At 36.0% G+C, this 22747-nt stretch overlaps 1 protein-coding gene across 1 annotated transcript in view; it reads right to left on the bottom strand.

The window, feature by feature from the left end:
* Nucleotides 1-22747, bottom strand: part of LOC127622987 (protein unc-13 homolog C-like) — a 163657-nt gene that overhangs the window by 14014 nt on the left and 126896 nt on the right. Inside the window, 8 exon segments of the mRNA XM_052097209.1 lie at nucleotides 1582-1729; nucleotides 5985-6065; nucleotides 7665-7717; nucleotides 9790-9917; nucleotides 10229-10369; nucleotides 11141-11229; nucleotides 18894-18971; nucleotides 21298-21375. Coding sequence (XP_051953169.1) covers nucleotides 1582-1729; nucleotides 5985-6065; nucleotides 7665-7717; nucleotides 9790-9917; nucleotides 10229-10369; nucleotides 11141-11229; nucleotides 18894-18971; nucleotides 21298-21375 — 796 coding nt within the window.

Genomic DNA, 22747 nt, shown 5'->3' on the forward strand with positions numbered 1-22747 from the left:
CAATCCTCTCCAGGCTACGGTCATCCCTGCTGCTTGTGCACCTTTTTCTTCCACACTTTTCTCTTCCACTTAACTTTCTATTAATGTGCTTTGATACAGCACTTTGAGAACATCCAACTTCTTTTGCAATTACCTTTTGAGGCTTTCCCTCCTTGTGGAGGGTGTCAATGATGGTTTTCTGCACAACTGTCAGGTCAGCAGTCTTCCCCATGATTGTGAATTCAACTGAACCAGACTGAGAGACCATTTAAAGGCTCAGGAACCCTTTGCAGGTGTTTAGCTGATTAGAGTGTGACACTTTGAGCCTACAATACTGAACCTTTTCACAATATTCTAATATTCTGAGATTCTGAATTTGGGGTTTTCATAAGCTGTAAGCCATAATCATCAAAATTATATCAAATAAAGGCTTGAAATATCTTACTTTGCTTGTAATGAGTCTATATAATATATTAGTTTCACCTTTTAAGTTGAATTACTGAAATTAATGAACTTTTGCACGATATTCTAATTTTTCGAGTTTCACCTGTATATGCATAATGTGACATGCATTACAAAAGAAAACTTGAAATCCTTGACAGATTATCTCTTAGATAACTTTATAGCCACTATTAAGTACCTACAAATAAAAGATAAATACTGTATAATAGTTAAGACAACTGCATTGTGCTTCGAGATTTTCAAGCCAACATCAAAAAAGTCTGAAAAGTGCAGAAGTTTTGTAAGTTTGACCCAGCATGACATCTCTAAAATCGGCTGTGTAAAACCACAAAAGAGAATTCCCCTCCAAACCAAACCAACCCTAGAAATCCATTACCTGCCCCAACAGAAAAGCCCATGTAACTGCAATGATGAATTACACTTTACATGAAGTTTGATTAATTATAAACAGTATGAGGGGAAGTAAACAAAGCTCATCAACTCACATACACAAAATTGTGTATCACACAGAGAATTCACATTCTCTATCTGTATTTGGCCTCACTAGTTAGAGTGAAGCAGACCTGCAGGAGTAAGGTTGTGTTCTGCTTGCTGCATACTGCACAGTATGTACTGTATACTCTTTAAACATAGTGTGTAAAAAAGCCAAAAATATCATAGAAGCACCACAAATTGATGTGGCTGCTTCAGCAACTGCATTTTTCATGTATAATAGGCTTTTTATGTCACTACAATTTAGGTTTAGGTTTAATGTTTATGGTAGTGAGGACAGTTTTGTTGATTTAAAACTCGATAGAGCATTAACCTTAAAAACCTCATCTAACCAACATTTACAGTAACTCACTTTTAGCTTTTAGGTGGACATTTCACCTTGGAACTGCCGCAATATGTGTCAGGAACCACATAATATAATTTTGCAAAAAAAGGTCACATCATTTTCATAGTGATTTTGGCAGATGTAGTAGGTCATCCAGGTATTCTATGTATCCTGAAAATGTTCACACTGTGAATGGTATACATTCAGCGTAGTGTGCAATTTGTAACATACCCAGTCATACAAAAAGAGCATACAACTCTCAAACTCTAACTAACCCCCCCTCAAGTTCTGACACTGCTGAGATCATAAATATGGTCTCTTACCTTGAGAGGTCTGGGTGCATATATATTTCTTGATCAAGGCATCTGTGGATTGAGTGTAAAGGCTGAGGGCGTATTTCAAGGACTTCAGATCAGGACTCTTTTCCAAGAAAGTCTTCTTCAAACCGTTTCCCCCCGCATGGAAATATTGCTAGACAGAGAAATAAACATGCTGGTTACTAGCCAACCATTAACCTCAGTTTGACGGCTGTCAATTTAACACGTTAATTCAGTGCAATTTGTTTCTATAAAAATAAAGTGTAAAAAAAAATATGCAATGAATCATGTCTTTGGACCATAATAAGGAATCAGAGCAATTCATGTTTGAAGTATAACCTGTGTTCAGCAGGAGGCAGTAAGCAAAACTCCAGCTGTATTAGCAATGACAACAGACAACAAACCACACTCAGGTTAGCTCAGGTTAAGTTCTTGTGTTCAAACACAACTGCATGGAGTTTAATTACAAACGTCGGGAACTTGAGACGTGTTTTTACAGTTTCAAACTACGTATAACTTGACACTACGACCTAAAAACACTGTTTATGACACAGTGCAACCTAAGTGAGACGCTCCAAAAGCATCCGTCTGACGCATCTCTACATTGATGTGTCCTTAGAAAAGCCCTTATAATAAATCTATTTTGGACAGAAAGACGTATTCAATTGCAAAAGGTCTGCCACAATAATGTAATGCATTGTAATTACCTGAATTATTATAGTTACATAAAATTTAATAAAAGTTGGTGTCCTTAATATTTTTTACTATGCAGTAACCATTTAAAAAGGCATTCAAGGTCATTCTGAATTGACAACATACTTTAGCCATGACTATTCACAATATAGCACAGCCTAGAGCGCATTTTCGCTCAAGTATTTTAATACCACACACACACTGAAAAATCAGTCATTCATTACAACAGAGCAAATGAATTACAACATTGCAAATGAAACGTTCTCAGTGGAGAATCACCACAGGCTATGTTCAAGCAATTCTGTAATGTTCATAGTTCCATGTTATGTTAATTTAGTGAATCCCAAGTTAATCTTGAGACATAAGATGGATAAAGCAGCCATCACATTCACCTCTTGTCAGCCGAGCACAATCAGATTGGGGTTAAACAGAAACTCAGAGGAAATGTCAGAGTAAATGGCACATTGAGATATCTGATACGACTGCACATGGTTGTCTGCGACAGGTTGCCTTTTTATCAGCTCTGGTTTATTATTCCATTAGCAAAAGAAACGATTAGAGTGAATGATGGGGATGGCCTGGTGATGTTTTCTGGTGAGCTTATCATCTGCTATGATTAAGACAAATAAGATTAGCTGGTTCTCTAACTACATGATTCTCATGCAGTTCTCAGTTTGTTTTCTCATTTCAATAAGCGTCATTTCAGCGCTGTACCGTCTCAAGATGATCGGCTCTGGCCGCTGTGGTTTATCAGATGATGAACGATGACTGGCTGATGTTATTTATCTCTGTTGTATTGATTGGCCAGGTGGAGCAACACTTTGGTGGTTCAGAAGAAATAATAAACAAGCTGCAACATTTATGACATTTGCTCGAACTCAGAGCAACTGTCCTGTGGGTATAGGAGACTAAAGTATCGCGAACAATACATGATTCCAAAAAGTGCCCTAGTCTTTCACATAATGATCATATCAGTCTTTGTGTTATGGGAATACTTGAAATGCAGCAGATTTCAAATGCATGGTTTTCTAGTGGCTGATTATTTCAGCTGCATAATTAATTAACTGCCCAATATATCCTAATATTTTATTGTGCATGGTTGAATGTTGTGAATGGTGGACAAATGCTGTAAAAGAATATAATTTAAGCAGCTCGTCAATGCTTTGAAAATAGACAATCAATAATAAATAGGTGCTGTTTAGAGTTGCTGTCTGCAATAACCCTTTTCTCCCCTGACTATTTAAAAAGTTACACAGTTAATACCTCAAGCTATTATGGACTAGTTTATGCTGACAACACTGCGTGGACCACAAGAGACAACAGAAGCCTACATGTGTAGATATATTACACCTAAAAATACTTAATATCCAATATGAATACTATTTTTATGTATTTTTATGTCAATATGCTGTGAGAAAAATGATGTGGGTGACTCAATTTAAGTTCTTGATTTAAAATTCTTAACCATGATGAAACCGCAATGCAAGCACCATCTTGGGTGCACAAATGCCACACGCAATTTTACTAGTTGTCAGGTCCCGTGCCATGTGAAACTGCCTTGTTAAGTTTCTATTACATTGAATACATACCCATCTTTATGTTTTCATTGTTCCAGCCACCTCAGTAGTTGAAGTTATACAGTATTCTCTGTAGTAATATTCAAGCGTATTGGTTGACTGATGAGTGTGCCTGTGCATGTGTGTATGTGTGTGTGTTTGCATAAACACAGTGAAACAACTCTGGCTATGTCTACGACTTCGAGGGCTAATACAGCTGCATGCAGACAGAGATGTGTTCATTAATTTCTGTTTTGTTATTTTGTAATTTTTTTTAAATGTTTTTTCATTGCATCGCAAATGTCATGAACTCAGTTGGACTCAAAATACAGAGTTCCAAAGGCTCGAGTCCGAGTCAAGTCCGAGTCCATTAAAATTGGATTTGTGACTCAGACTCCAGTCCGAGTCCAAACTCGAGTACCTCAACTCTACACACAAGCATACCAGAAACAGATGTGAATTAACTATCTGTAAAGTACATGGATCAAAATCCACCCAGAGGAATTAGATTGGCAACACATAACTCAAATAATAAACAGGTCTGTCCAGAATAATTCATTATTTCTGCTTTTAAAGTCTCTGGAATGGTGGCCTGGTTTACTTTCATTGTCAGTGCAAGTTGTACAATAAGTGCACTCATAAGATTCACACATTTCAATTTCATATAAAAATTCCATCTTTCTATTAATCTTTAATAATGATTAAAAAAAATGATATATATATATATTTAAAGTTTTATTAATTTAAATGATAAACATTATACAATTCAATTAGATGGAATTTTGTTATGAATATGAAATGCATAAATCTTTATAATATGCTAAATTATAATTTTTTTTGCTTTAAACAAATTGAGGGACACGTCAAAATGGTTTTCTGTGTCAATCGACATTATGCCACAGATGCGGTCGATAGAGTTTAACTTATATTGAACCCAGAACATTCCTTAAAGGCTTTTAATAAGAACACATGAAGACAACAAAACAGATATCAACACAACAGGATTTCTCACATTATAAATCATTCTTGTTAACCCATGCATATATCTATTCTATCCTTACTTTGCCACCTCAGGCAAATAATCCTGCGGCAATATGTTAATCAAGGCTTTTGTTAATTTCTCTAATTTGCTTCTGTCCTGAATACTGATGAGCAAAAACTCCAACTCCATGACAGATCTAAACAGGGATTGGCGTGTGTTTCCTTGGAGACGACGGAATCAATAAAATCACTAATGTTGTATTAGGGCGTGCTGGGCACATATGAAACAGACTTCACGCCACTTTTTAAGTCAATCAGCATTCTTATCACAAGTGTGTATGTGTGTGTGTGCGTAGCCTATTTGTGATGCAGGGTTGACTAACTGTGTTAGCATTACAGAACTTCATAGTGAGTCTCACTTGCATTCCCTAAAACTGTTTATTAAAAGCATGTTTATTAAAAGTTGTCTCAAATCAACGACACACGTGGAATACAATTTAAAGTACAGTAGCGGCTTTGCTATCCAGTCAGTAAGTGACACAACAGATAGCATTTTTGTTGAAAACGAGATTGCCTTTAAAGGCACCATAATGTCATGTCTAATGACCTTAAACAAGTTCAAGTGAGCTTTAGAGATAACCAAGCAAATATTCAATAACTGCAATGCATATTTCTTGGTAGCAACAGAATCATAAGTTATAAAAAATAATTATGACACGCACCACATCACCCTCCAGAGGCTTGGAGAACAACTGACAGCATAAAGGGTTGCAGAAAAATGGCAATTTCAGAAAAACATAAAAAATTTTTCTGATTTGATCTTGTTTTGAGGGCAAAGTAGACTTTTGGAAATCGTCTGGTTCACTTTGCAGCTTATATGTCCAGTAACAGCCCACTTAAACATGACCTACATGCAAGTGACCAACCACAGTTTGCTTTGACATTTTGGGGCACGTAATGTGAAATCAGATTGGAGCCAGTTTAGATTGGTGCTTGTGATTCTTGTGCTCTTGTCTTTTTTTGTGTGTGGAAAATGGAGTGGAAAGTACATGAAAAGTCCTAGGGTGATGTCTATAGTGAAGACGAGATAAAAATTTAGCAAAAGAAGAGAGAATCAGAACTGAAAAAGAGAAAGAGACAGAGAGAGAGAGAGAGAGAGAGAGAGAGAGAGACCGATACCTTGATGGTTGGCAGCACTAAATCCATGGCAGCACACTGCCGAGAGCTCAGACTCCGAGCATCCTCCCTAATCACATGCTCCTAAGAGAAAGAGAGACAGTCATTTACTATGCTGATAATACACATGAACATTAAAATGCTTTAGTTAGTGCAATAGATCACCTAAATATTCTCTTTTTTAATAGAAAAATAAATTTGTTGAAGAATCTTTACGTAGGTCTTTGCCACAAACCAACAATTGACCATAGTTTTCTCCAAAAAGTAGTAAAAAAGCACCATAAAAGTTGGGCATTTGACTTGTGCACTATACATTTCAAGACTTTTGAAGCCATATGATAACTTTCTGTGATAAATGGACCAAAATGTAAGTCATTATTGACTGAAACTCTTACCCTCATTCATAGTTCTCGAATCACATTGTCCTAAAATTAGGCTTCATTGTCTTTGTGCAAAAATTTCATATTTTATTCTTTTAATTTTAGGGTGAAATATGACCTGGACATGCCTTGACAGGTTTTGTGAGATTCAACCAAACAGAGCGTGTTTGGAGAGCTCTTTACCATTAAGATAAAAAGTGACTTTTCTGCTTTAAAAAAAGAGTTTCAAAATGTTGATTCAGGCAGTAACACTTCATTTTATATTACAGGTCAATGGTCGTGCAAAATTAAATTAGAATAAGACTGATATTAACACCGGGTGGCAATGTGAAAGAAACAGGAATCCCATACAAAATCAGTGTGCCTACATATGAATTTCTCCACAAAACTCTTTTATTTGTTTTTTGCTGGAATGTTGGACCGGATAATGGGAAAGTAGTCAACAAGTGGCCAACATACACATGAACTTGTTCAACAGTGGTTAAAAAAGAATCCATCCAAAATGTTGTACAAAGCTAGAGAAATGTGGATAATTAATACTGTATACTTATAATTATTCACTACGAAAAACGATTATATGTTCCATCTAATAACAAACGTCTTCTTAAGCGTATTCAAGTATTTATTCACTAGGAAAAACTATCAATACTATTTTAAATCTAATTAAAAGCAGACTATTTTACCCAATATTTGTGCGTGCTGTATATTTTTATGCTTATTAAATTAATTCACGACATGCTGATTTCAAACTCCAATCAATTGCGTCCATCTGCCAGAATAGAAGAGAACGCTGTATTTTGAACATACTGTACCTCTCTCCAACCTGATGAACACAGTCTTGTATTTAGAGGCTTGTTTAATAAGCCAATATCCTGCCGTTTTGGGGGTTATGTTCACAGATGCTTACAGCAAATTGAGATGCTTAAAGAATGAGGAATGAGATGCTTTTTTTCATACATTGACAATTTATAGTTCTGAGAAGGACCTAGAAGGACTTTTCACTACGAAACACCAGTGTCGCTAAGATTTGGCAAAGGACAAGAGTATTAGTGAATAACATCTTAAATTTCATCCTGTTCCTCAAACAAAACTACTGTATGGCTTCAGAAGACTTTAGAAGAATATAGCGCATGACTTGTATGGGCTTTTTTATGATGTTAAATAGATGTGGTTACTATGAGCTATGTCCTAGTATGGAAAAGAGCTGCATACAGATACAGTTGTGAACTATTGCTTTAAAATGAGACATGACACTTTCGACCCATTACTTTACTTAGTGTAGATTACGAAATAAAATTCTCACCTTAAGCTTGGAGAGCTGACCCAAGTCCTTGGCAGCACTGAAGATCATCTGAGCTCCTTGCTGCAAAACAAAAGCACAAAACAAAGAGTTTAAATGTATTTCACTCACCTGGAAATGAGCTGTCTCCAGAGATGTGTTGTTTAGTGAGTGGAAACATAGTTTGTTTAGTGTGTTTGGCAGTTGGGACTTTGGGTGCTGAATCAGCTTATTAATTAGATGGACAGGAAGCTCCTGCTGGAATATTCTGTTTTCTCACAAACTGTTCCTTAGACACTACAGATTGTTAGTCACTAACTGGGATATTATTAAAGTCATTTTTGTAAAAAAAAAAAAAGAAGAAGAAGAAGAAAGAAAATATATTAATTTAAATTCAGTTTCATGTTGTCTTTAATATAGATGTCTAAATATATTATTAACATTTCATTTATTTGGTGAATTTACTCTAGTTTGATTTTGGTGAGTAGGGTTAGGTTTAGGGGTAGGGGAAGGGTTGGGGGTTAGAATATATCTTTAGCCTGCTATGAAATCAGTGGAAGTTTATGAGATGTCCTCACTTATATAGTGAAACAAACCTGTGTGTCTGTGTGTGTGTGTGTGTGTGTGTCTGTTAGAAAGTTAGTATATTTATGGATTTCCAAAAATATAAATAAATAAAAATAAAAATGGTTAATATAAAAATAATATATTATCTGCTATTTACACCCCACTGCAAATAGTGGCAGATATTATTTGCACCCCAGCCCTGGTGCACATAATGGTAGATACTAATTGCACCCATATTTACTAACATTCAGTATGGGCATCACTGCAGTGTGTTTATTGTATTTATTTAGAGTTCCACAGACACGCTACATTAACCCTACCCCTAAACTTAACCTTAACCTTCTCTTAGGAATTATTTCCTTGATTTTACTACAGTAACCATAGTTTCATTATGGTATTTTGTTGTAAATTTCCACCATGGTTACTATATTACATTTACATTTATGCATTTGGCAGACGCTTTTATCCAAAGTGACTTACAGAACCCTTATTACAGGGACAATCCCCCGGAGCAACCTGGATTTAGTGTCTTGCTCAAGGACACAATGGTGGTGGCTGTGGGGATCGAACCAGCGACCTTCTGATTACAAGTTATGCGCTTAGCCCACTATGCCACCACCACTCCATATTACCATTGTACCGTAGTACAACCAGTGTTAATTGCATTAAAACTATGGTTTCTGTGGTTACTACAATATCAGTAATGCAATGATGTAATCTACACACAAGCGATGCTGAGCCACGTGAACAAGTGCGATCAACAGTCTCCGCCTCTGGATCAAACCATCTCGGCTCTCCTCGACATTTACCGTGACCAAATCACTGCGATGAAATCAACATTTATATTCATTTTTATCTAACATTTTAAGTAGTATTAAAGGAAATATTAAGAGTAGAAACAGAAAATCGGATGCGAATAAGAGTGGGACAAAATGCGAATTTGAACCACGGTCGCTAGGACAACAGTACACATTCACACACTGTCTTTACACCCCATGCCACTGGAGCGACATCTGTTGTTTAATTTGTTGTATATTCCTGTGGTTTCACCAGACTATTGGGGTGCAAATAGCTGCACTGTGTGGCAGATGCTATTAATTCTGGTGTGCAAATAGACTCTATTTATTTTTCAAATAAAATAATAACAAATAATAATATCATAATAATAATAAAATATAAAGTATTTAGAGTGACATAAAATTAAATAAACAGATTAAGTTATCTTGTGTCTGCTATAACATATTTAAATTATTTGTTGAATTTCGAGTCTAACTGAATATAATGTAAGCATATTTATGTATTGACAATTGTATCTATCACAAAACAAAACATAAATATAAAGCTACCGTTCCATGGTACCTTTAAAAAACATTCCTCTTTCAAGATCCCTTTCCACTTAATAACAATTTGTATAAACACCAACACTCTTTTCAATCTGTGTATTCTCTGGCTACAAGCTGATCCCCTGTAATGTTGTCTTCATTCACATTTCCATAACCTTCTGTTAGCAGCAGATGTAGAGGATATGGCATGTGTGTCTAGCTGAGAGAGAGAGAGAGAGAGAGAGAGAGAGGTGTTACACTCACTGTCTGATCTGACAGTGGAGGCAGAACGATCTGACGCTCAATGGTGTTGAGGACGATTTTCCACAGCTCCTTCAGAACACGTTTGAGAACCGTCTTCTCGCAGATCTTAGCAAACAGAATCAAGCTGGAGAGAAGAGAAAAATTATTTCATGGGATTAAACATCATCATATCCAGAATTGCTTCATGTGTTGTTCTATATTGATGTATACTACTAGTCAAAAGTCTGGACACATTTGATTGAAATGTTTTTCATGACTTTAAAACGTTTTTATATAAAGGCTTACAAAGCTGTAATATAGACAAAGTGTCTAATTTGAAGAAGCTCAAATATAAGATATAAGTTTTGTTTTGTTTACTACATAATTCCCTTTCTTCCTTTTATATTATTTCATAGTTTTGATGATTTTACTATCATTCAAAAATGTGCCTCTTACTTCTTGTCCAGGAGGTCCATGAGCGGTCGCAGGGCAATTTCTGCATCCATAGCTGCGTTGCTCTTGTTTCCAGCATTTCCTTTTATCTGCACAAGCTCCTGGTTCATTTGTTTGATGCAATCCTCAATGACCGGCTTAAAACTGTGGATGTAAAATTTATCAGAATTTTAGAATTTTGATCACATTTAGAATTTTGACAAATGGTAGGTCATTAGAGGTCATACAACGAATGCTTTCAACAGCAACTTGTCTGGCAGTAAGAATATGTTGGTTTATATATATATATACAGTATATATATATAAAGAAGTATTATATCAGCTAATGTGTGTGCCTCTGCTGTTTGATATCTTTAAAGTCAACATGGAATCAAAATGAATTTCCTATCTTCATAAAGTTGCTGGTCTAATTGTGCACCATTCTTCAGTGCTCTTTTTTTCTGAAGAAAGGTTTTGTTTTCTTTTACTTCATCAAAAAGTAATTACTTTCTGCCTCTGACATAATTACTGCTGATGCATATAAGATTGCATCAATGTGGAAAAATTATATTAATAAATCATATCATTGCCTAATAAACTAAATTATTTTCTGCCGAACAATCTTTCACCAGGAAATTTTTCACATGACAAAAGTTAAATATGTTGCCTACAGTATACATATATATATATATATATATATATATATATATATATATGTGTGTGTTATTATTATTATTATTATTATTATTATTATTATTATTATTATTATATATTATCTACATGTATCTACAGCAAATCTAGTTTTTCCATGAAAATATCACATTCATAACATCCTTAGATCTTGGATTACTCGCTTCTGATGTACCGTTTCTCAATAGCAAGTCACTTTGAATAAAAGGGACTGTACACCTTATCTCTCATTTCCCAACAGTTTACCTGGAGCCGAAGACCCCGCTGAGCTCATCCAGCACTGTGTTCAGTTTATTCTGCAGTTCTTTCAGTAGATCACTGGCTTCAGCGTCCAGCTAGATGAGAGAGAGAGACAGAACCACTGTCACTCACTGACCATTACACACTGAATATGACACTGTCAGGATGTGCTGAAGATTGAGTCACACAGAATCAAGCCGTTTACATCAAATTAATCTGTATGAAACATTTAATGGTGGGTAGCAAATGCTAAACTCACTCAATATTCTTCATTACAAATAGTAATGCTATTCTGAGATGCGGCTTGGCACTCTTTTGGTGGCAAGAGGGGGACCTGCACAATATTAGGTAGGTGGTTTTAATGTTGTGGCTAATCAGTGTATGATGCTTCCCAAATTTGTTTTTATTTTTTTTATCATTGATCCTTGACTTTTCCATTTCCTTTCAAGTCAATTAATTGAAAAGAAGCGATTAGCTCACAAACTGAAAATCACTGTGGCATGCAAGCAAGTTTTACTCTACAGATGCTCAATATCTAGATCTAGCCAATTACATTTCCATTATCTACAGATATTTTGAAAACTTTTAAAATTTTATACATTTTCATAACTTTTCTGGGACTTGAAAATTTCCTGATGTTTCCATGTTTTCCATGACCATGGGAACCTTGGACAAAATATTCAGCTAACAAATCCCATTATGTTAGGGAAAACATACTGCATTTATCAGCCTGATCTCATGAACATTGCGTTTTCGTCACAAAATCTATTCAAAACAAAATTACGTGCCCATTTTGCTGCAGTTTCAAAGTGTAACGTCCAGTGGGTTGTGCCAAAAGTGAGTGATATGGAGTTGTAATCAGACAAGGTTTTTAAGGTGAATATTAGACTAGATTATTAGAGGTTTTTATGAGTAAAACTTAACTCCCTAACCTAAACATTTAACCTAAACCTAACCAGTAATTTTCGAAAAGCAAATGAAAGGTGAACAAAACAGACCATAAACCAACACCTAAACCTAAATGATAGTGTGCAAAAACAAAATACGAAATGAAAAGCACATTTTCTGAAGCAATCACACTTCTATTTCATGTTTTCAGCTTCTGAGCTCTGCTGGGGTAGAGCAGCAGATTACAGAGTTCAAAGTTCAACACTCAATCAGGTAAGCTACTGCAGAGGCTAATCACATTGTGGAAATTTGGGTGGGTCTGTAATAAAACATTAAAAATTATTGTTTTTCAAATGATGCGTTATATAACATAACATAGCAGTGTGTGAGTAATAGTGTGAAAAATTAGTGTGCAGCCTTTGTAGTCATGATTTACTTGAAAGAAAATAAAACGCAGTTATTGTTGTGCATCTAGTGTTCATTTCATCAGGAAACTGTGACGAAATGTATAACTCAGCATGTAAAAGTCAGATTGGAAAAAAATTCATTTTAGTAACGTTCCTCCTATGGCTGTGTTTGCGAATGACAACTGCATTTAATTAATGGTGTGAGTCTCGAAATGTTATTTTCATACTACAGATTATAGTGTACAGTATACAGGATCCATGTACATTGCGTTCGAATTTGTTTTGAAATTGGAAACAAATATGAACCAAGCTTTGAATGTTGTTTTTTCATTTCAAAAGAAACAGGAAGTCGGCCATTTTGGATTTTCTGAAAATCGCAGGCTCTGAACTGGTACCAAATATGTGAAACATCATGCCAAGAAAATGTAGATGCTTAATTGTGAACAGATGTTTGATATTTTGAATGATGTTGCCATGGCAAAGCAATACATTTATGGCAAAAATGGGAAACAGGAAGTGCGTTCAATCTTTTGTGTGCATTGTGTGATTTTAATGAAAATTCAGCTGTATTTTTGGTAATCACATGAAGGTGACTATTGTGGGTCACGGTCATAGTGCCACTACCTGGCAGCAGGAAGTGTAGCTCTTACAACAGACTTTAAAATAGTCCTCTTCTATTAACCCAAATTGATTCAAAATTGTTTAGAATAATGTCAAATGCCAAATGCATGTGTCCACCTTGCATTGTTTTCTGAAAGCCACCGGGTGGAAATTGACCCATGGTGCTTGGGCCAATCATCGTTGCTTGCAGATATCTCTGTGATATGTAGTTTGAAAAGCCTTGCAATTGATGTAGATGTATGACACATTGTTGTGTCCTCTTTTCCTCATCAGTAGAAATTCTGATAAAAATGTTCATGCTGTATAACCGTTTGAGAGGTTTGACTTCTTCCGTAGCGTAAGTACAATATAATACATTCTGTAGAATTCAAATGGAACGCACATGCAGTGAAGATGACTCACACAATAGATGCACGCTATCTTATCGATCTCTGAAGCACTCTGGTGTGAGCGCTGTCTGGTCCCTGCGACACATAAAAAAAGATGCACGTTTAAGTTCGGATGGATATTTAGCACCAACACACGGCCAAAAGTAAAATGAATGTAACTAAATTTGCTTCGCCGGTCCGGAATTCCAATCGCCAAGCTGATTCATACGAGCATATTCATAATTTTTTTTATTTACATTACGTTGAATAACATTGTCTTGTGATTTTGGCCTGAGATTTGTCCAGCGCATAAAAAAAATAAAAATAGTAAAGCAAAATGTATTTTTGTTTTTTCATTTTGAAACAAAAAACTCATGAACGAACAACTGAAGTCAAGCCCGTATTCTAACAACTGTATCCATAGTGACAATGACCAAAGCAAATATCAAAGATGGCGATGTCCGTAGCACTATGTAATTAAATAAACGAGTCGAACTGAGGCGCAAGTTCATCCATCTGATCATAATTATCCGACAGCAGCTTTGAATGATTCTTTTAACAGAGCGCGGGTTTCGTATCCTGTGGCATGAACAAGTGACCAGCAGATCTAGTTGAAAACAGCGTGTGGATCTTCGTCTTACAGTGACACGCAGCTCATATGTCTGTCTCTGTGAGTTAACAAAACCTCTCATGAAAAACACGAGTAAATAAATAAATTTAATAAATATAATAGCCACTAAGAAATAATTATTGGGCCAATAATTCTCAGTTCACTCGCCATTAGCAAAAAGTAAATGGACCCCCGTATATCCATGCATGGCTCAGATGGATTTGTTTTATTTTTTGGTTTTCTTTTTTTAACAGGTACAGTAGAGACTTGATTCTAAAATCTAGTGGACAGCTTTGTTTTCAATGGCTTGGTTAGGTGATTTTATTTGCCATTGCACAGCAAGCTTCAGTCATGTGTGCATCCGTTGAAAAGGTCTTGACGGAGGAATCGCTTGACTAATGAAGAATGCAAATTAAATATAAGCCTCTTGCCACATCAGAACAGATGAGCCAATGAGACGCAGGTGTTCTGCATTCAAATGTACTGTAACCTTAGTGCCTGTGGCTGTGTCCGAAAGCTAAGCCAGTCAGTCAATGATTTCTCTGGCAGCATTTTGGGTTTGGAGGCTTTATCTACAGACAGCCTTCCATGAAACCCTAACATCATGTCCAGGCCCAGACAGAATCTTTGTGCAGAACTAAGCAGAAAACTGAGTGATCTATCATTCATAATAGTTGTGTGCATTTCCCACCCCTTGCATGTTCATGCAATATTTTAGCTAATTTTACGAAGCTTTCAGCAACCAATAAGCGTGTATTGTAGTACTCTCAGCTCCATCTCTTCTGCTGAATTCCACAGATTTTGCCTCAAACAGTACATTTAAACCAAAAATCAAAACAGGACATTTATTACTGCTTTTTAATGCTCTTTCAGATGCCATTTTTATTCATTCAACCAACTACCAAATCATGCATAAAAGGCATTGACATTACATGACACATCTATGCTGTATTTAGAAATTGACCAGATGAGTTTGCTGATTATTAATTTGAAACTACTTCAAAACGCACCAAACAACCTCCTGGAATCTGAGTATGTCAATGTTGGTGCCAAATTTCTGTTATAATGGAGAATTTAAAAAAGGACTATAGGCCTTCTTGCGCTTGCCTTTTAAAATGATAATTTTTTAACATCCTAAAAGCTACATTTCTAGAGCACAAAATTTATTCTCCAGAAAATAAGCGCTGTTAATAATGACTGAAAACACAAACCATTAAAGAAATAACCTCTTCAATCCAAGGCTTAACATGCAAAATACACCTGCAGAAAACAGCTAATAGAATGACCATTAAACTACCAACGTTACCCGTTGTCCACTATTCCAACAAAATAGGTAGTCCCACCTTGAACTCACGGCATTGGTTAAGCCAAAATTTGACGTCAGGCGCTCAAACTAAAGTGCCATAGAGTCACAGTGTTTAGACTCTTCAGGAACTGAACCTACAACTGGCTCACTTACAGTATAGATTATTCTGCAAATTAAGCAGGAGAGAGTATTTTAACATCAGCCTTAAAATGAAGCACAAAATATTGCTTTCATCCACGAGTGTGTGTAGTAGTTTTGTTCTTGTTTAATAACATAGCTGTGCAGGCAGGCAGAGCGTGTATCTGGAAATGGATGGTTGACTTGTGAATTGTAACAATGTTTATGGTTCCAGGTAAGCAGACGGGTGGCCTGATCAATCAATGCAGGCAGCTGGCTGCTGTGCATGAATGACACCTCATCAGAATAATGGACATCAGAGGAGAATTCTGACACAGACAGAGCAGCATGAGAAAATATTCAGTGATACAGCCAGTGATACCATATAATGCAGGTCATTCTAAATGATAACTAATGGCAACAGATGCTTTGTAAAGCATTTTATTAGTGCAACCTTTGTAAAAATGCTTATTTAACCAGTTGTAAACACTAATGGATGTGAATCTCACGAAACCTGTCAAAACTTGTCCAGGTCTTATTTCACCCCTCTTATTATATTTTTTTATAATAATAATAATAATAATAATAATAATATATATATATATATATATATATATATATATATATATGCTTTGCACAAAAAAAATTACACCTATTTTAGGAGCCTCAAGATTTTTACTTCATGACATTATATTGCTATGACAATTAAACACATTTCTCTCCAAAATTTACATTACCGAAAGTCTTTAGGTTTCTGTTCTGTTGTTTCTATTTGTTAACATTAGTAAATGCATTAGGTATCAGGAACTAACAATTAACAATATTTTTTCATAGTATGCATATAAATCTGAGTTAAATTTAAAAAATGTAATTGTTAATTGTTCATGTTGGTTCATAGAGAGAGATTTTAATGTAGCCATAACATGTTTTTGTGAGATTTACCCAAAAACATCATATAGTTACAAAAGCGAGGAGAACCTGATATCGAACCATAAATATAATTAACATAATAAATACAATGTAATTAATTATATGGCAATAATAAGAGATATTTTTGCTAAATACTAATCTGATACTATGTTAAGAGGTTAAAAATATTAACAATATTAAGCCATAACCATGTTCATTTTATCATAATTAGATTTTTAATTAGGCAATCATGATGTGAAATATTACAAACGATTACTCGTGTTTATTACACCTGTGGTCTGCCTTGTATCTTTAATTGGCCTCTGTAATAATGTGAGGCAGATAACAGAAGCTTTGAGACGATCAGAGAGGAAGAATTCTTGAGAGCTTCCACTACACTGCGGCACTCCATCAACACTCCCGTACCCCCCTGCTATCACAGCTAACTTTGACTTCCACAATTAATATTTCCTGGACAGTTTGGGATCATTTATTTATAATTCCATGATAACGAGGCACTGTAATTACATTTTTTCTTTCAGTTTTCTAATTGCTTAGGGAACTGTGGCACTGCCAGAGCCAAGAAGGGTTATATTTGGAGTGTTTCACTTTAGCTTCCTCTGAAGGAATTGGAGTTTTATGAAGCAAGCGGAATTCATATATTAGTCAGACTTTCTAACAGCTGGACTCCTTATTTATACACTATTAGCCTTCCTTTCACCAGAGGTAAGACATATAACCATAGCCTGAACCTGTACTGAACCTACATACTGTATGATCATGATCCTTTATTCATCTTAAATGAGATTTTAGATTACAATGCAGATGGATAAAAAACAGCCCAAAAAAGAATTCACACTAGAAATGTTTTCACTGCCATCTCTAATGGTTTCATAGCTACTAACAAACCAGAGACATGTCAAAGCAAGTCTAGAGTGAACTTGGGAATAAACAGCTACAGTCTGGTTCCGGGATTAAAAACTCCCATTCATTTCTTCCATAGGTGAATTGATTATTAACGATAACTTATAAACCTTTAGAATGACCGTGAGCTCTGAAGTTGTTCATTGATGTTATGAGCATATTTTTCAGCCATTAGTGTGAATTGTTTCAACTTTATCTTTTAAAAATTGCACTCTTTGTTAATAGTGGAATTTGTGGGGAATAACATAGAAACTAAAAGAAAAATGCACCTAACAGAAGCTATGTGAATGATTCACCAATCAGAGAATTGTGGAAAACAAAGTGCGGCAAAAGAGCTTTGCAGTGACCGCCCACATCCCTGATGCACAACTAATAATGCAATCAAGTCAGTCTCTCTAAATGAATAAAATAATTATCGATTTGTATGTATATTCATATTTTTACAATAAATTGAAAATACACAGTTTCTGTACTTTACATTTTCTATACAACTTTAAACCAATAGTTTAATATTCTTACATTGTTTTTAATATGATTACGTCATTTGCAATGCTTTATGGGATTCATTCCCTCATCAAAGACGTTAAGTGCACAGTCTTACAGGAAACCTTTGTCTTTACGTTAGACTCTTTTGAGAAGAATTTTATGAAATCCCTATGGAAACAAATGTATGAAAAAAAAAACTTTTCAAGACAGCAGAAAAAGTGGAAGGGCACTGTAATTTTAAACTTCTGAACAGTTTGAACACTAAAATAATCTGCTGGAAAAAAATATTGATCCTGTGAAGTTTCATGGGAAAAACTCCAGCAGGTGTAGCATGCTCTTGAGGAAACAAGAATTAAGATTGATGTGAGGTGAGTTTCAATGGCAGTGAGAGGTCACGTGCTGCTAGTAGAACTGGTCAACTGGAATGAATTGAGACTGTACACTGCAGCCAGAATCTTAAACCAGAGTTCGCCTAAAATTATATCATCATTTACTTAACCAAACCTGGATGATTTTCTTCCATGGGACAAAAATGGAGATATTTGTTAGAACGGTAGCCCTAATCACCACTCAATTTCATTGCATCTTTTTTCCATACAGTGAAAGTGAATGGTGACTGAGACTGAACATTCTGCCTAACATCTCCTTATATGTTCCACTGATGAAAGGCATATGGATGTGGAACAACATGAGGGTGAGTAAATGATGATATTTAAAAAAATATATTTTTTTTTTTGGGTGAACTATTCCTTTAAGACAAAAGAATGCCTTTTGTTTGGCTGGAGAGCACTGGTCTTGGAGAGACGGGAGAGAAAACCAGTCCACACACCTTGCAGAAGACCACAACGCCTTCCTCCTGGTGCAAGACCCAGAGGAGACGGGGACAAGACGAGAAAGAAGGAGAACAGGAAACAGGACTCAAGACATTTTCATAACATAGTTAGAGACGTCTATCACATTTAGAAAATAGAAAAAAGAACACATATGCAAAATTGACGAGTTGATGTTACAGCAAGTGGCGTTCTTGAATTTAACTCACACAGACATACAAAATGTTAGTGGGAGAACATTGTTCTGGTTTAGGCCCAAGACATACTCCAAACACATGGGTAAGGTAACTGACCTGCTTTCCTCCCATAGACTCAAACATCTTCTCCAGTTGGACTCTGAGCTGTTGAATGTTGTTCAGGAGGATACAAGGCTGTTAGGAGAAGAGAGAAATATGTCATGACTGATCCATTGTTTTCCTTTTCAGAAACATGCAATCTTCAAACTCTCAGACCCTAATAATAATAAAACTAAGAGTAATTTGTTGAAGAAGAATTCTTTAAGGATATACAGTATACACAAACATTGATTCATTCAGATGTTGATGTGGTGGTGGACGCTGGAGCCATGCACCTCACAGAAGCCGTGATGAGTTTGCACATATTACTTTCATCAATGGCAGTAAATCTGAATTACATTATGTGAAATCTTTGTCTTCATCTCTCCAGAGAAACAGTTGTATTGATTCAACACTCAATTGAATGCATGAAAATATTTATCTTTTTCACACTAAAAGCGATATTGTCCCTTTAGGAGACATTAATTTAACAGGTGCTGTCGTGTGGATGGCGTTTATGCTGTCTGTTATTTTTGGATCTTCAAAAGAGTAATCTCCATTCACTTGCATTTTAAGGACCTACTGAGCCAAGATATTTTTCCATTTTTCTTCAAATGTGTTCTGGTGAAGAAAGAAAGTCATACACACATGGGATATCATGAGGGTGAGTAAATAATGAGATCATTATTATTTTTGGGTGAACTATCGCTTTAAAATACATTCAACACAATGTATTTATTGTGTAACTACGTGATGTTCTTCAAAATTCTCACAAGATTCACATTTGCTGCCAATGCAGGTTAAGGTTTAGCAATAGGGTTAGGGGTTAGAGGAAGGGTTGGGGTAGGGTTAGGATTAGGGGTAAGGTTAACAGGTAATTACATGAAGGTACTTCAAATGGAAGTACAATTCAACAACATTTGTATACTGCCGTTCAGAAGTTTGTGGTCACTTACAGGGCTGGACTGGGAAGAGAATGCTGTCCTTTGCTGCATATCACGGCACCATTTTGTGGTCCGTTTTGCATAAAGCGGTGGATAATTTTAGATTATCGCGGCCCATTCGACCCGTTTCGCGGCCGACCCAACGGCCTGCTCGGTTCTCCCAATGGCCAGTCTGCCCCTGATCGGCCCCAAAGTGTGTTGGCCCACCGGGAAAATGCCCGGTATGCCAGATCACCAGTCCAGCCCTGGTCACTTGACTGAAATGTTTCTCATGATCTTAAAAATCTTTTGATCTGAAGGTGTATGCTTACATTTTTTTTTATTAATTTTGTAGACGAAAATATAATTGTGCCACCATATTCATTTATTTCATCATAAAACTAAAATTTATAGAAATGGATTACTTGGACCGAATAAAAAAGAAATGCAGCCAATCAGTGCCCAACATAGTTGAGAACTACTTCAATACTGTTTAAAAATCATCCCAGGGTGATTCCTCAAGAAGTTGGTTGAGCAAATGTCAAGAGTACATGCCTGCAAATTCTAGGCAAAGGGTGACTTTGAAGATGCTAAAATAGTCCATAAACTTCATAAAACTGTCTCTAACGGTTCACATCCCCACAGTTCCTAAAAGTTAAGTGTCAACTTTGTGACAAATAGGTGTGAATCTTTGAATCTAAAATATTAAGCATCTGTGCTAATCGAACGGAGGTGCCATTGTCTCTCTGACAAGATCTGGCAATTTCACACAATCGTAAATTCAATTTAAGCCAGTGCTTATAAAATGCCATGGTGGTTATTGAGTTTATTTACAAGCCATTGGACCATTTAAAGTATGTGTAGACATTCTTAGGATGAACCAGGCTTCAATTAAGCGATGGATGAGCCGAGAGCAGCGGTTCTATCTTCTGAGACAACACAAAGATATGTCTTTAATTACCAGCTGCATGATTTTCTCTCTGTGTGCCTGTCAAAGCACTTAAAAGATATATCTGTCTTTCATTCTACCTCAGACGTCCTGCTTGTCAGGCTTTTATAATCATTGCAGAAAGACACAGTGAAAAATTTGAGGTAGAACAAAAGCAGGAGATTTAGTGTGCTGGCAGTCATTTTAAACAAATGCGTAAAGTTAAAAGAATGGAAAAGGGAGACAGGATGTGAAACAGGGACACAAGAAGGTCTTGTGCTTTATTTGTCATCTTCATGCTGCCATTTGATTCGCAGAAACAAAGAGATATTACAGAATGTGGCTCCTGCCACATGGCCAATCAAAATTTTTCGACTTTAATGTCTCACTATGACCGCCCGGCTGGTCTCCATGGCAATGTTCACAGAGTACGTCCTCGGATAATCAGATCAAGCCATGTTCATACACTTGCAGGGTCATGACTTTAAAATACGCTCACATTTCATGACCAAGTTTCTTACTGTGTAATTGTAAGTGAATAGATGTGTGTATGTGTGTTCTGTAAACTTGCCACTTTCTCCTTGCTCAGATGGTTGGTGAAGTCTTTCGAGATGATCGCCGCATACTGGAGAAGAACTTTATTTATGGTCTGCAAATGGAATAAAACAACAATGATTGCTTAAAAGGGATAAATCACCCAAAAAGGAAAACTCTGTCATCATGTACTCACCGTTAAGTCGTTTCAAACCCATGTGACTTTCTTTCTTATAATGAACACAAAAGAAGATGAAAATCAGAAGGTTATCCTCAGACACATTTCACTTACATTGTATCGAAAAATGATGCTAAGAAAGTGAATGGTGCCTAATACTGTCATTCTGCGTAACAGCTTCTTTTGTGTTCCGTGAAAGTCATTCAGGTTTGAAATAACATGAAGGTGAGTAAATAATAACAGCATTTTTGGGTGAACTATTGCTTTCATTTTATAATGGCTTAAAGAATTCAAAACATCACACAAAGATTCAAAATTGAATATCCAAGACGGTTCCCTTTTATGCCAAAGAGCTGTTTATCCAGTATTCATTTAAGTAACATTACTGTATTAGGTGGTGTACGCAAAGGCAAGCATCACTATTACTATTGTTTATACTTTGGGTTAGGAAATGTCAAGAAACCCTAAACCTAGGTATAAGCAATGTCAATAGTGATGCCTGCATTAATAAACAGTTTATTCATTGTAAATTATAGCAATGGTAAATTCCATTAACACAAACAACAAACAAATATGGTGATCTTGTCTCCCTGTACACACTCACTCAACCACACATACAGGATTTCAAGAGTTATAAGAGACTTCCAAAGGATTTCAACCCATCTAATGGGTTTTTGTATTCTAAATGTCTCTAGTGAGTGCAAATTAAATGTAAAGGGCAGAAACGGAGAGCAAGAGAGAAATTCCCAGAAACCACTGTACTCTTCTCAAAGGATTATGTGTAGAGAGTCTTGTAGGAGGCATTGATAACGTCACACAAAATCAACACGAGAAATCTACTACTGCAGCCACATATAATTTGCCACCCCCATTTTTACATATGTATTACTATATTGTATAGGTGTTTTATTAAGTTAAGCGTTTTATTAACTTTCCATTGGCTCCAGGTAGCTAGCCAGCACTGGAGTTGATGGGCTTTTAAGTAAGTAAGTACCTGGCAACCAATCAGAACACCCTAGCAATCACATAGAAATGCACGCGGGCAATCAGCACTTGCATTTTCTTCAGAAATTTTACAAATGTAGTATTTTGATGAACCTTGCCTATGTTCATTATAGTGTTCACAACTGACTTTTAATGAAGTCCTTCTGTTACATTTGTGATTAAGGGTCTACAAAAAAAACAGTTTGATCTTATGTCTTGATTATATATGACATGTTTTTACATGGGTGGTGTGAACAGTCACATGACCAGAGCCATTTAAATCCACTGTGCCCCTCTGCAAGAAGATGCCAGTGTCAAAAGTAAA

This window comes from Xyrauchen texanus, chromosome 29, assembly GCF_025860055.1.
Source record: "Xyrauchen texanus isolate HMW12.3.18 chromosome 29, RBS_HiC_50CHRs, whole genome shotgun sequence".
NCBI classification, from domain to species: Eukaryota; Metazoa; Chordata; class Actinopteri; order Cypriniformes; family Catostomidae; genus Xyrauchen; species Xyrauchen texanus.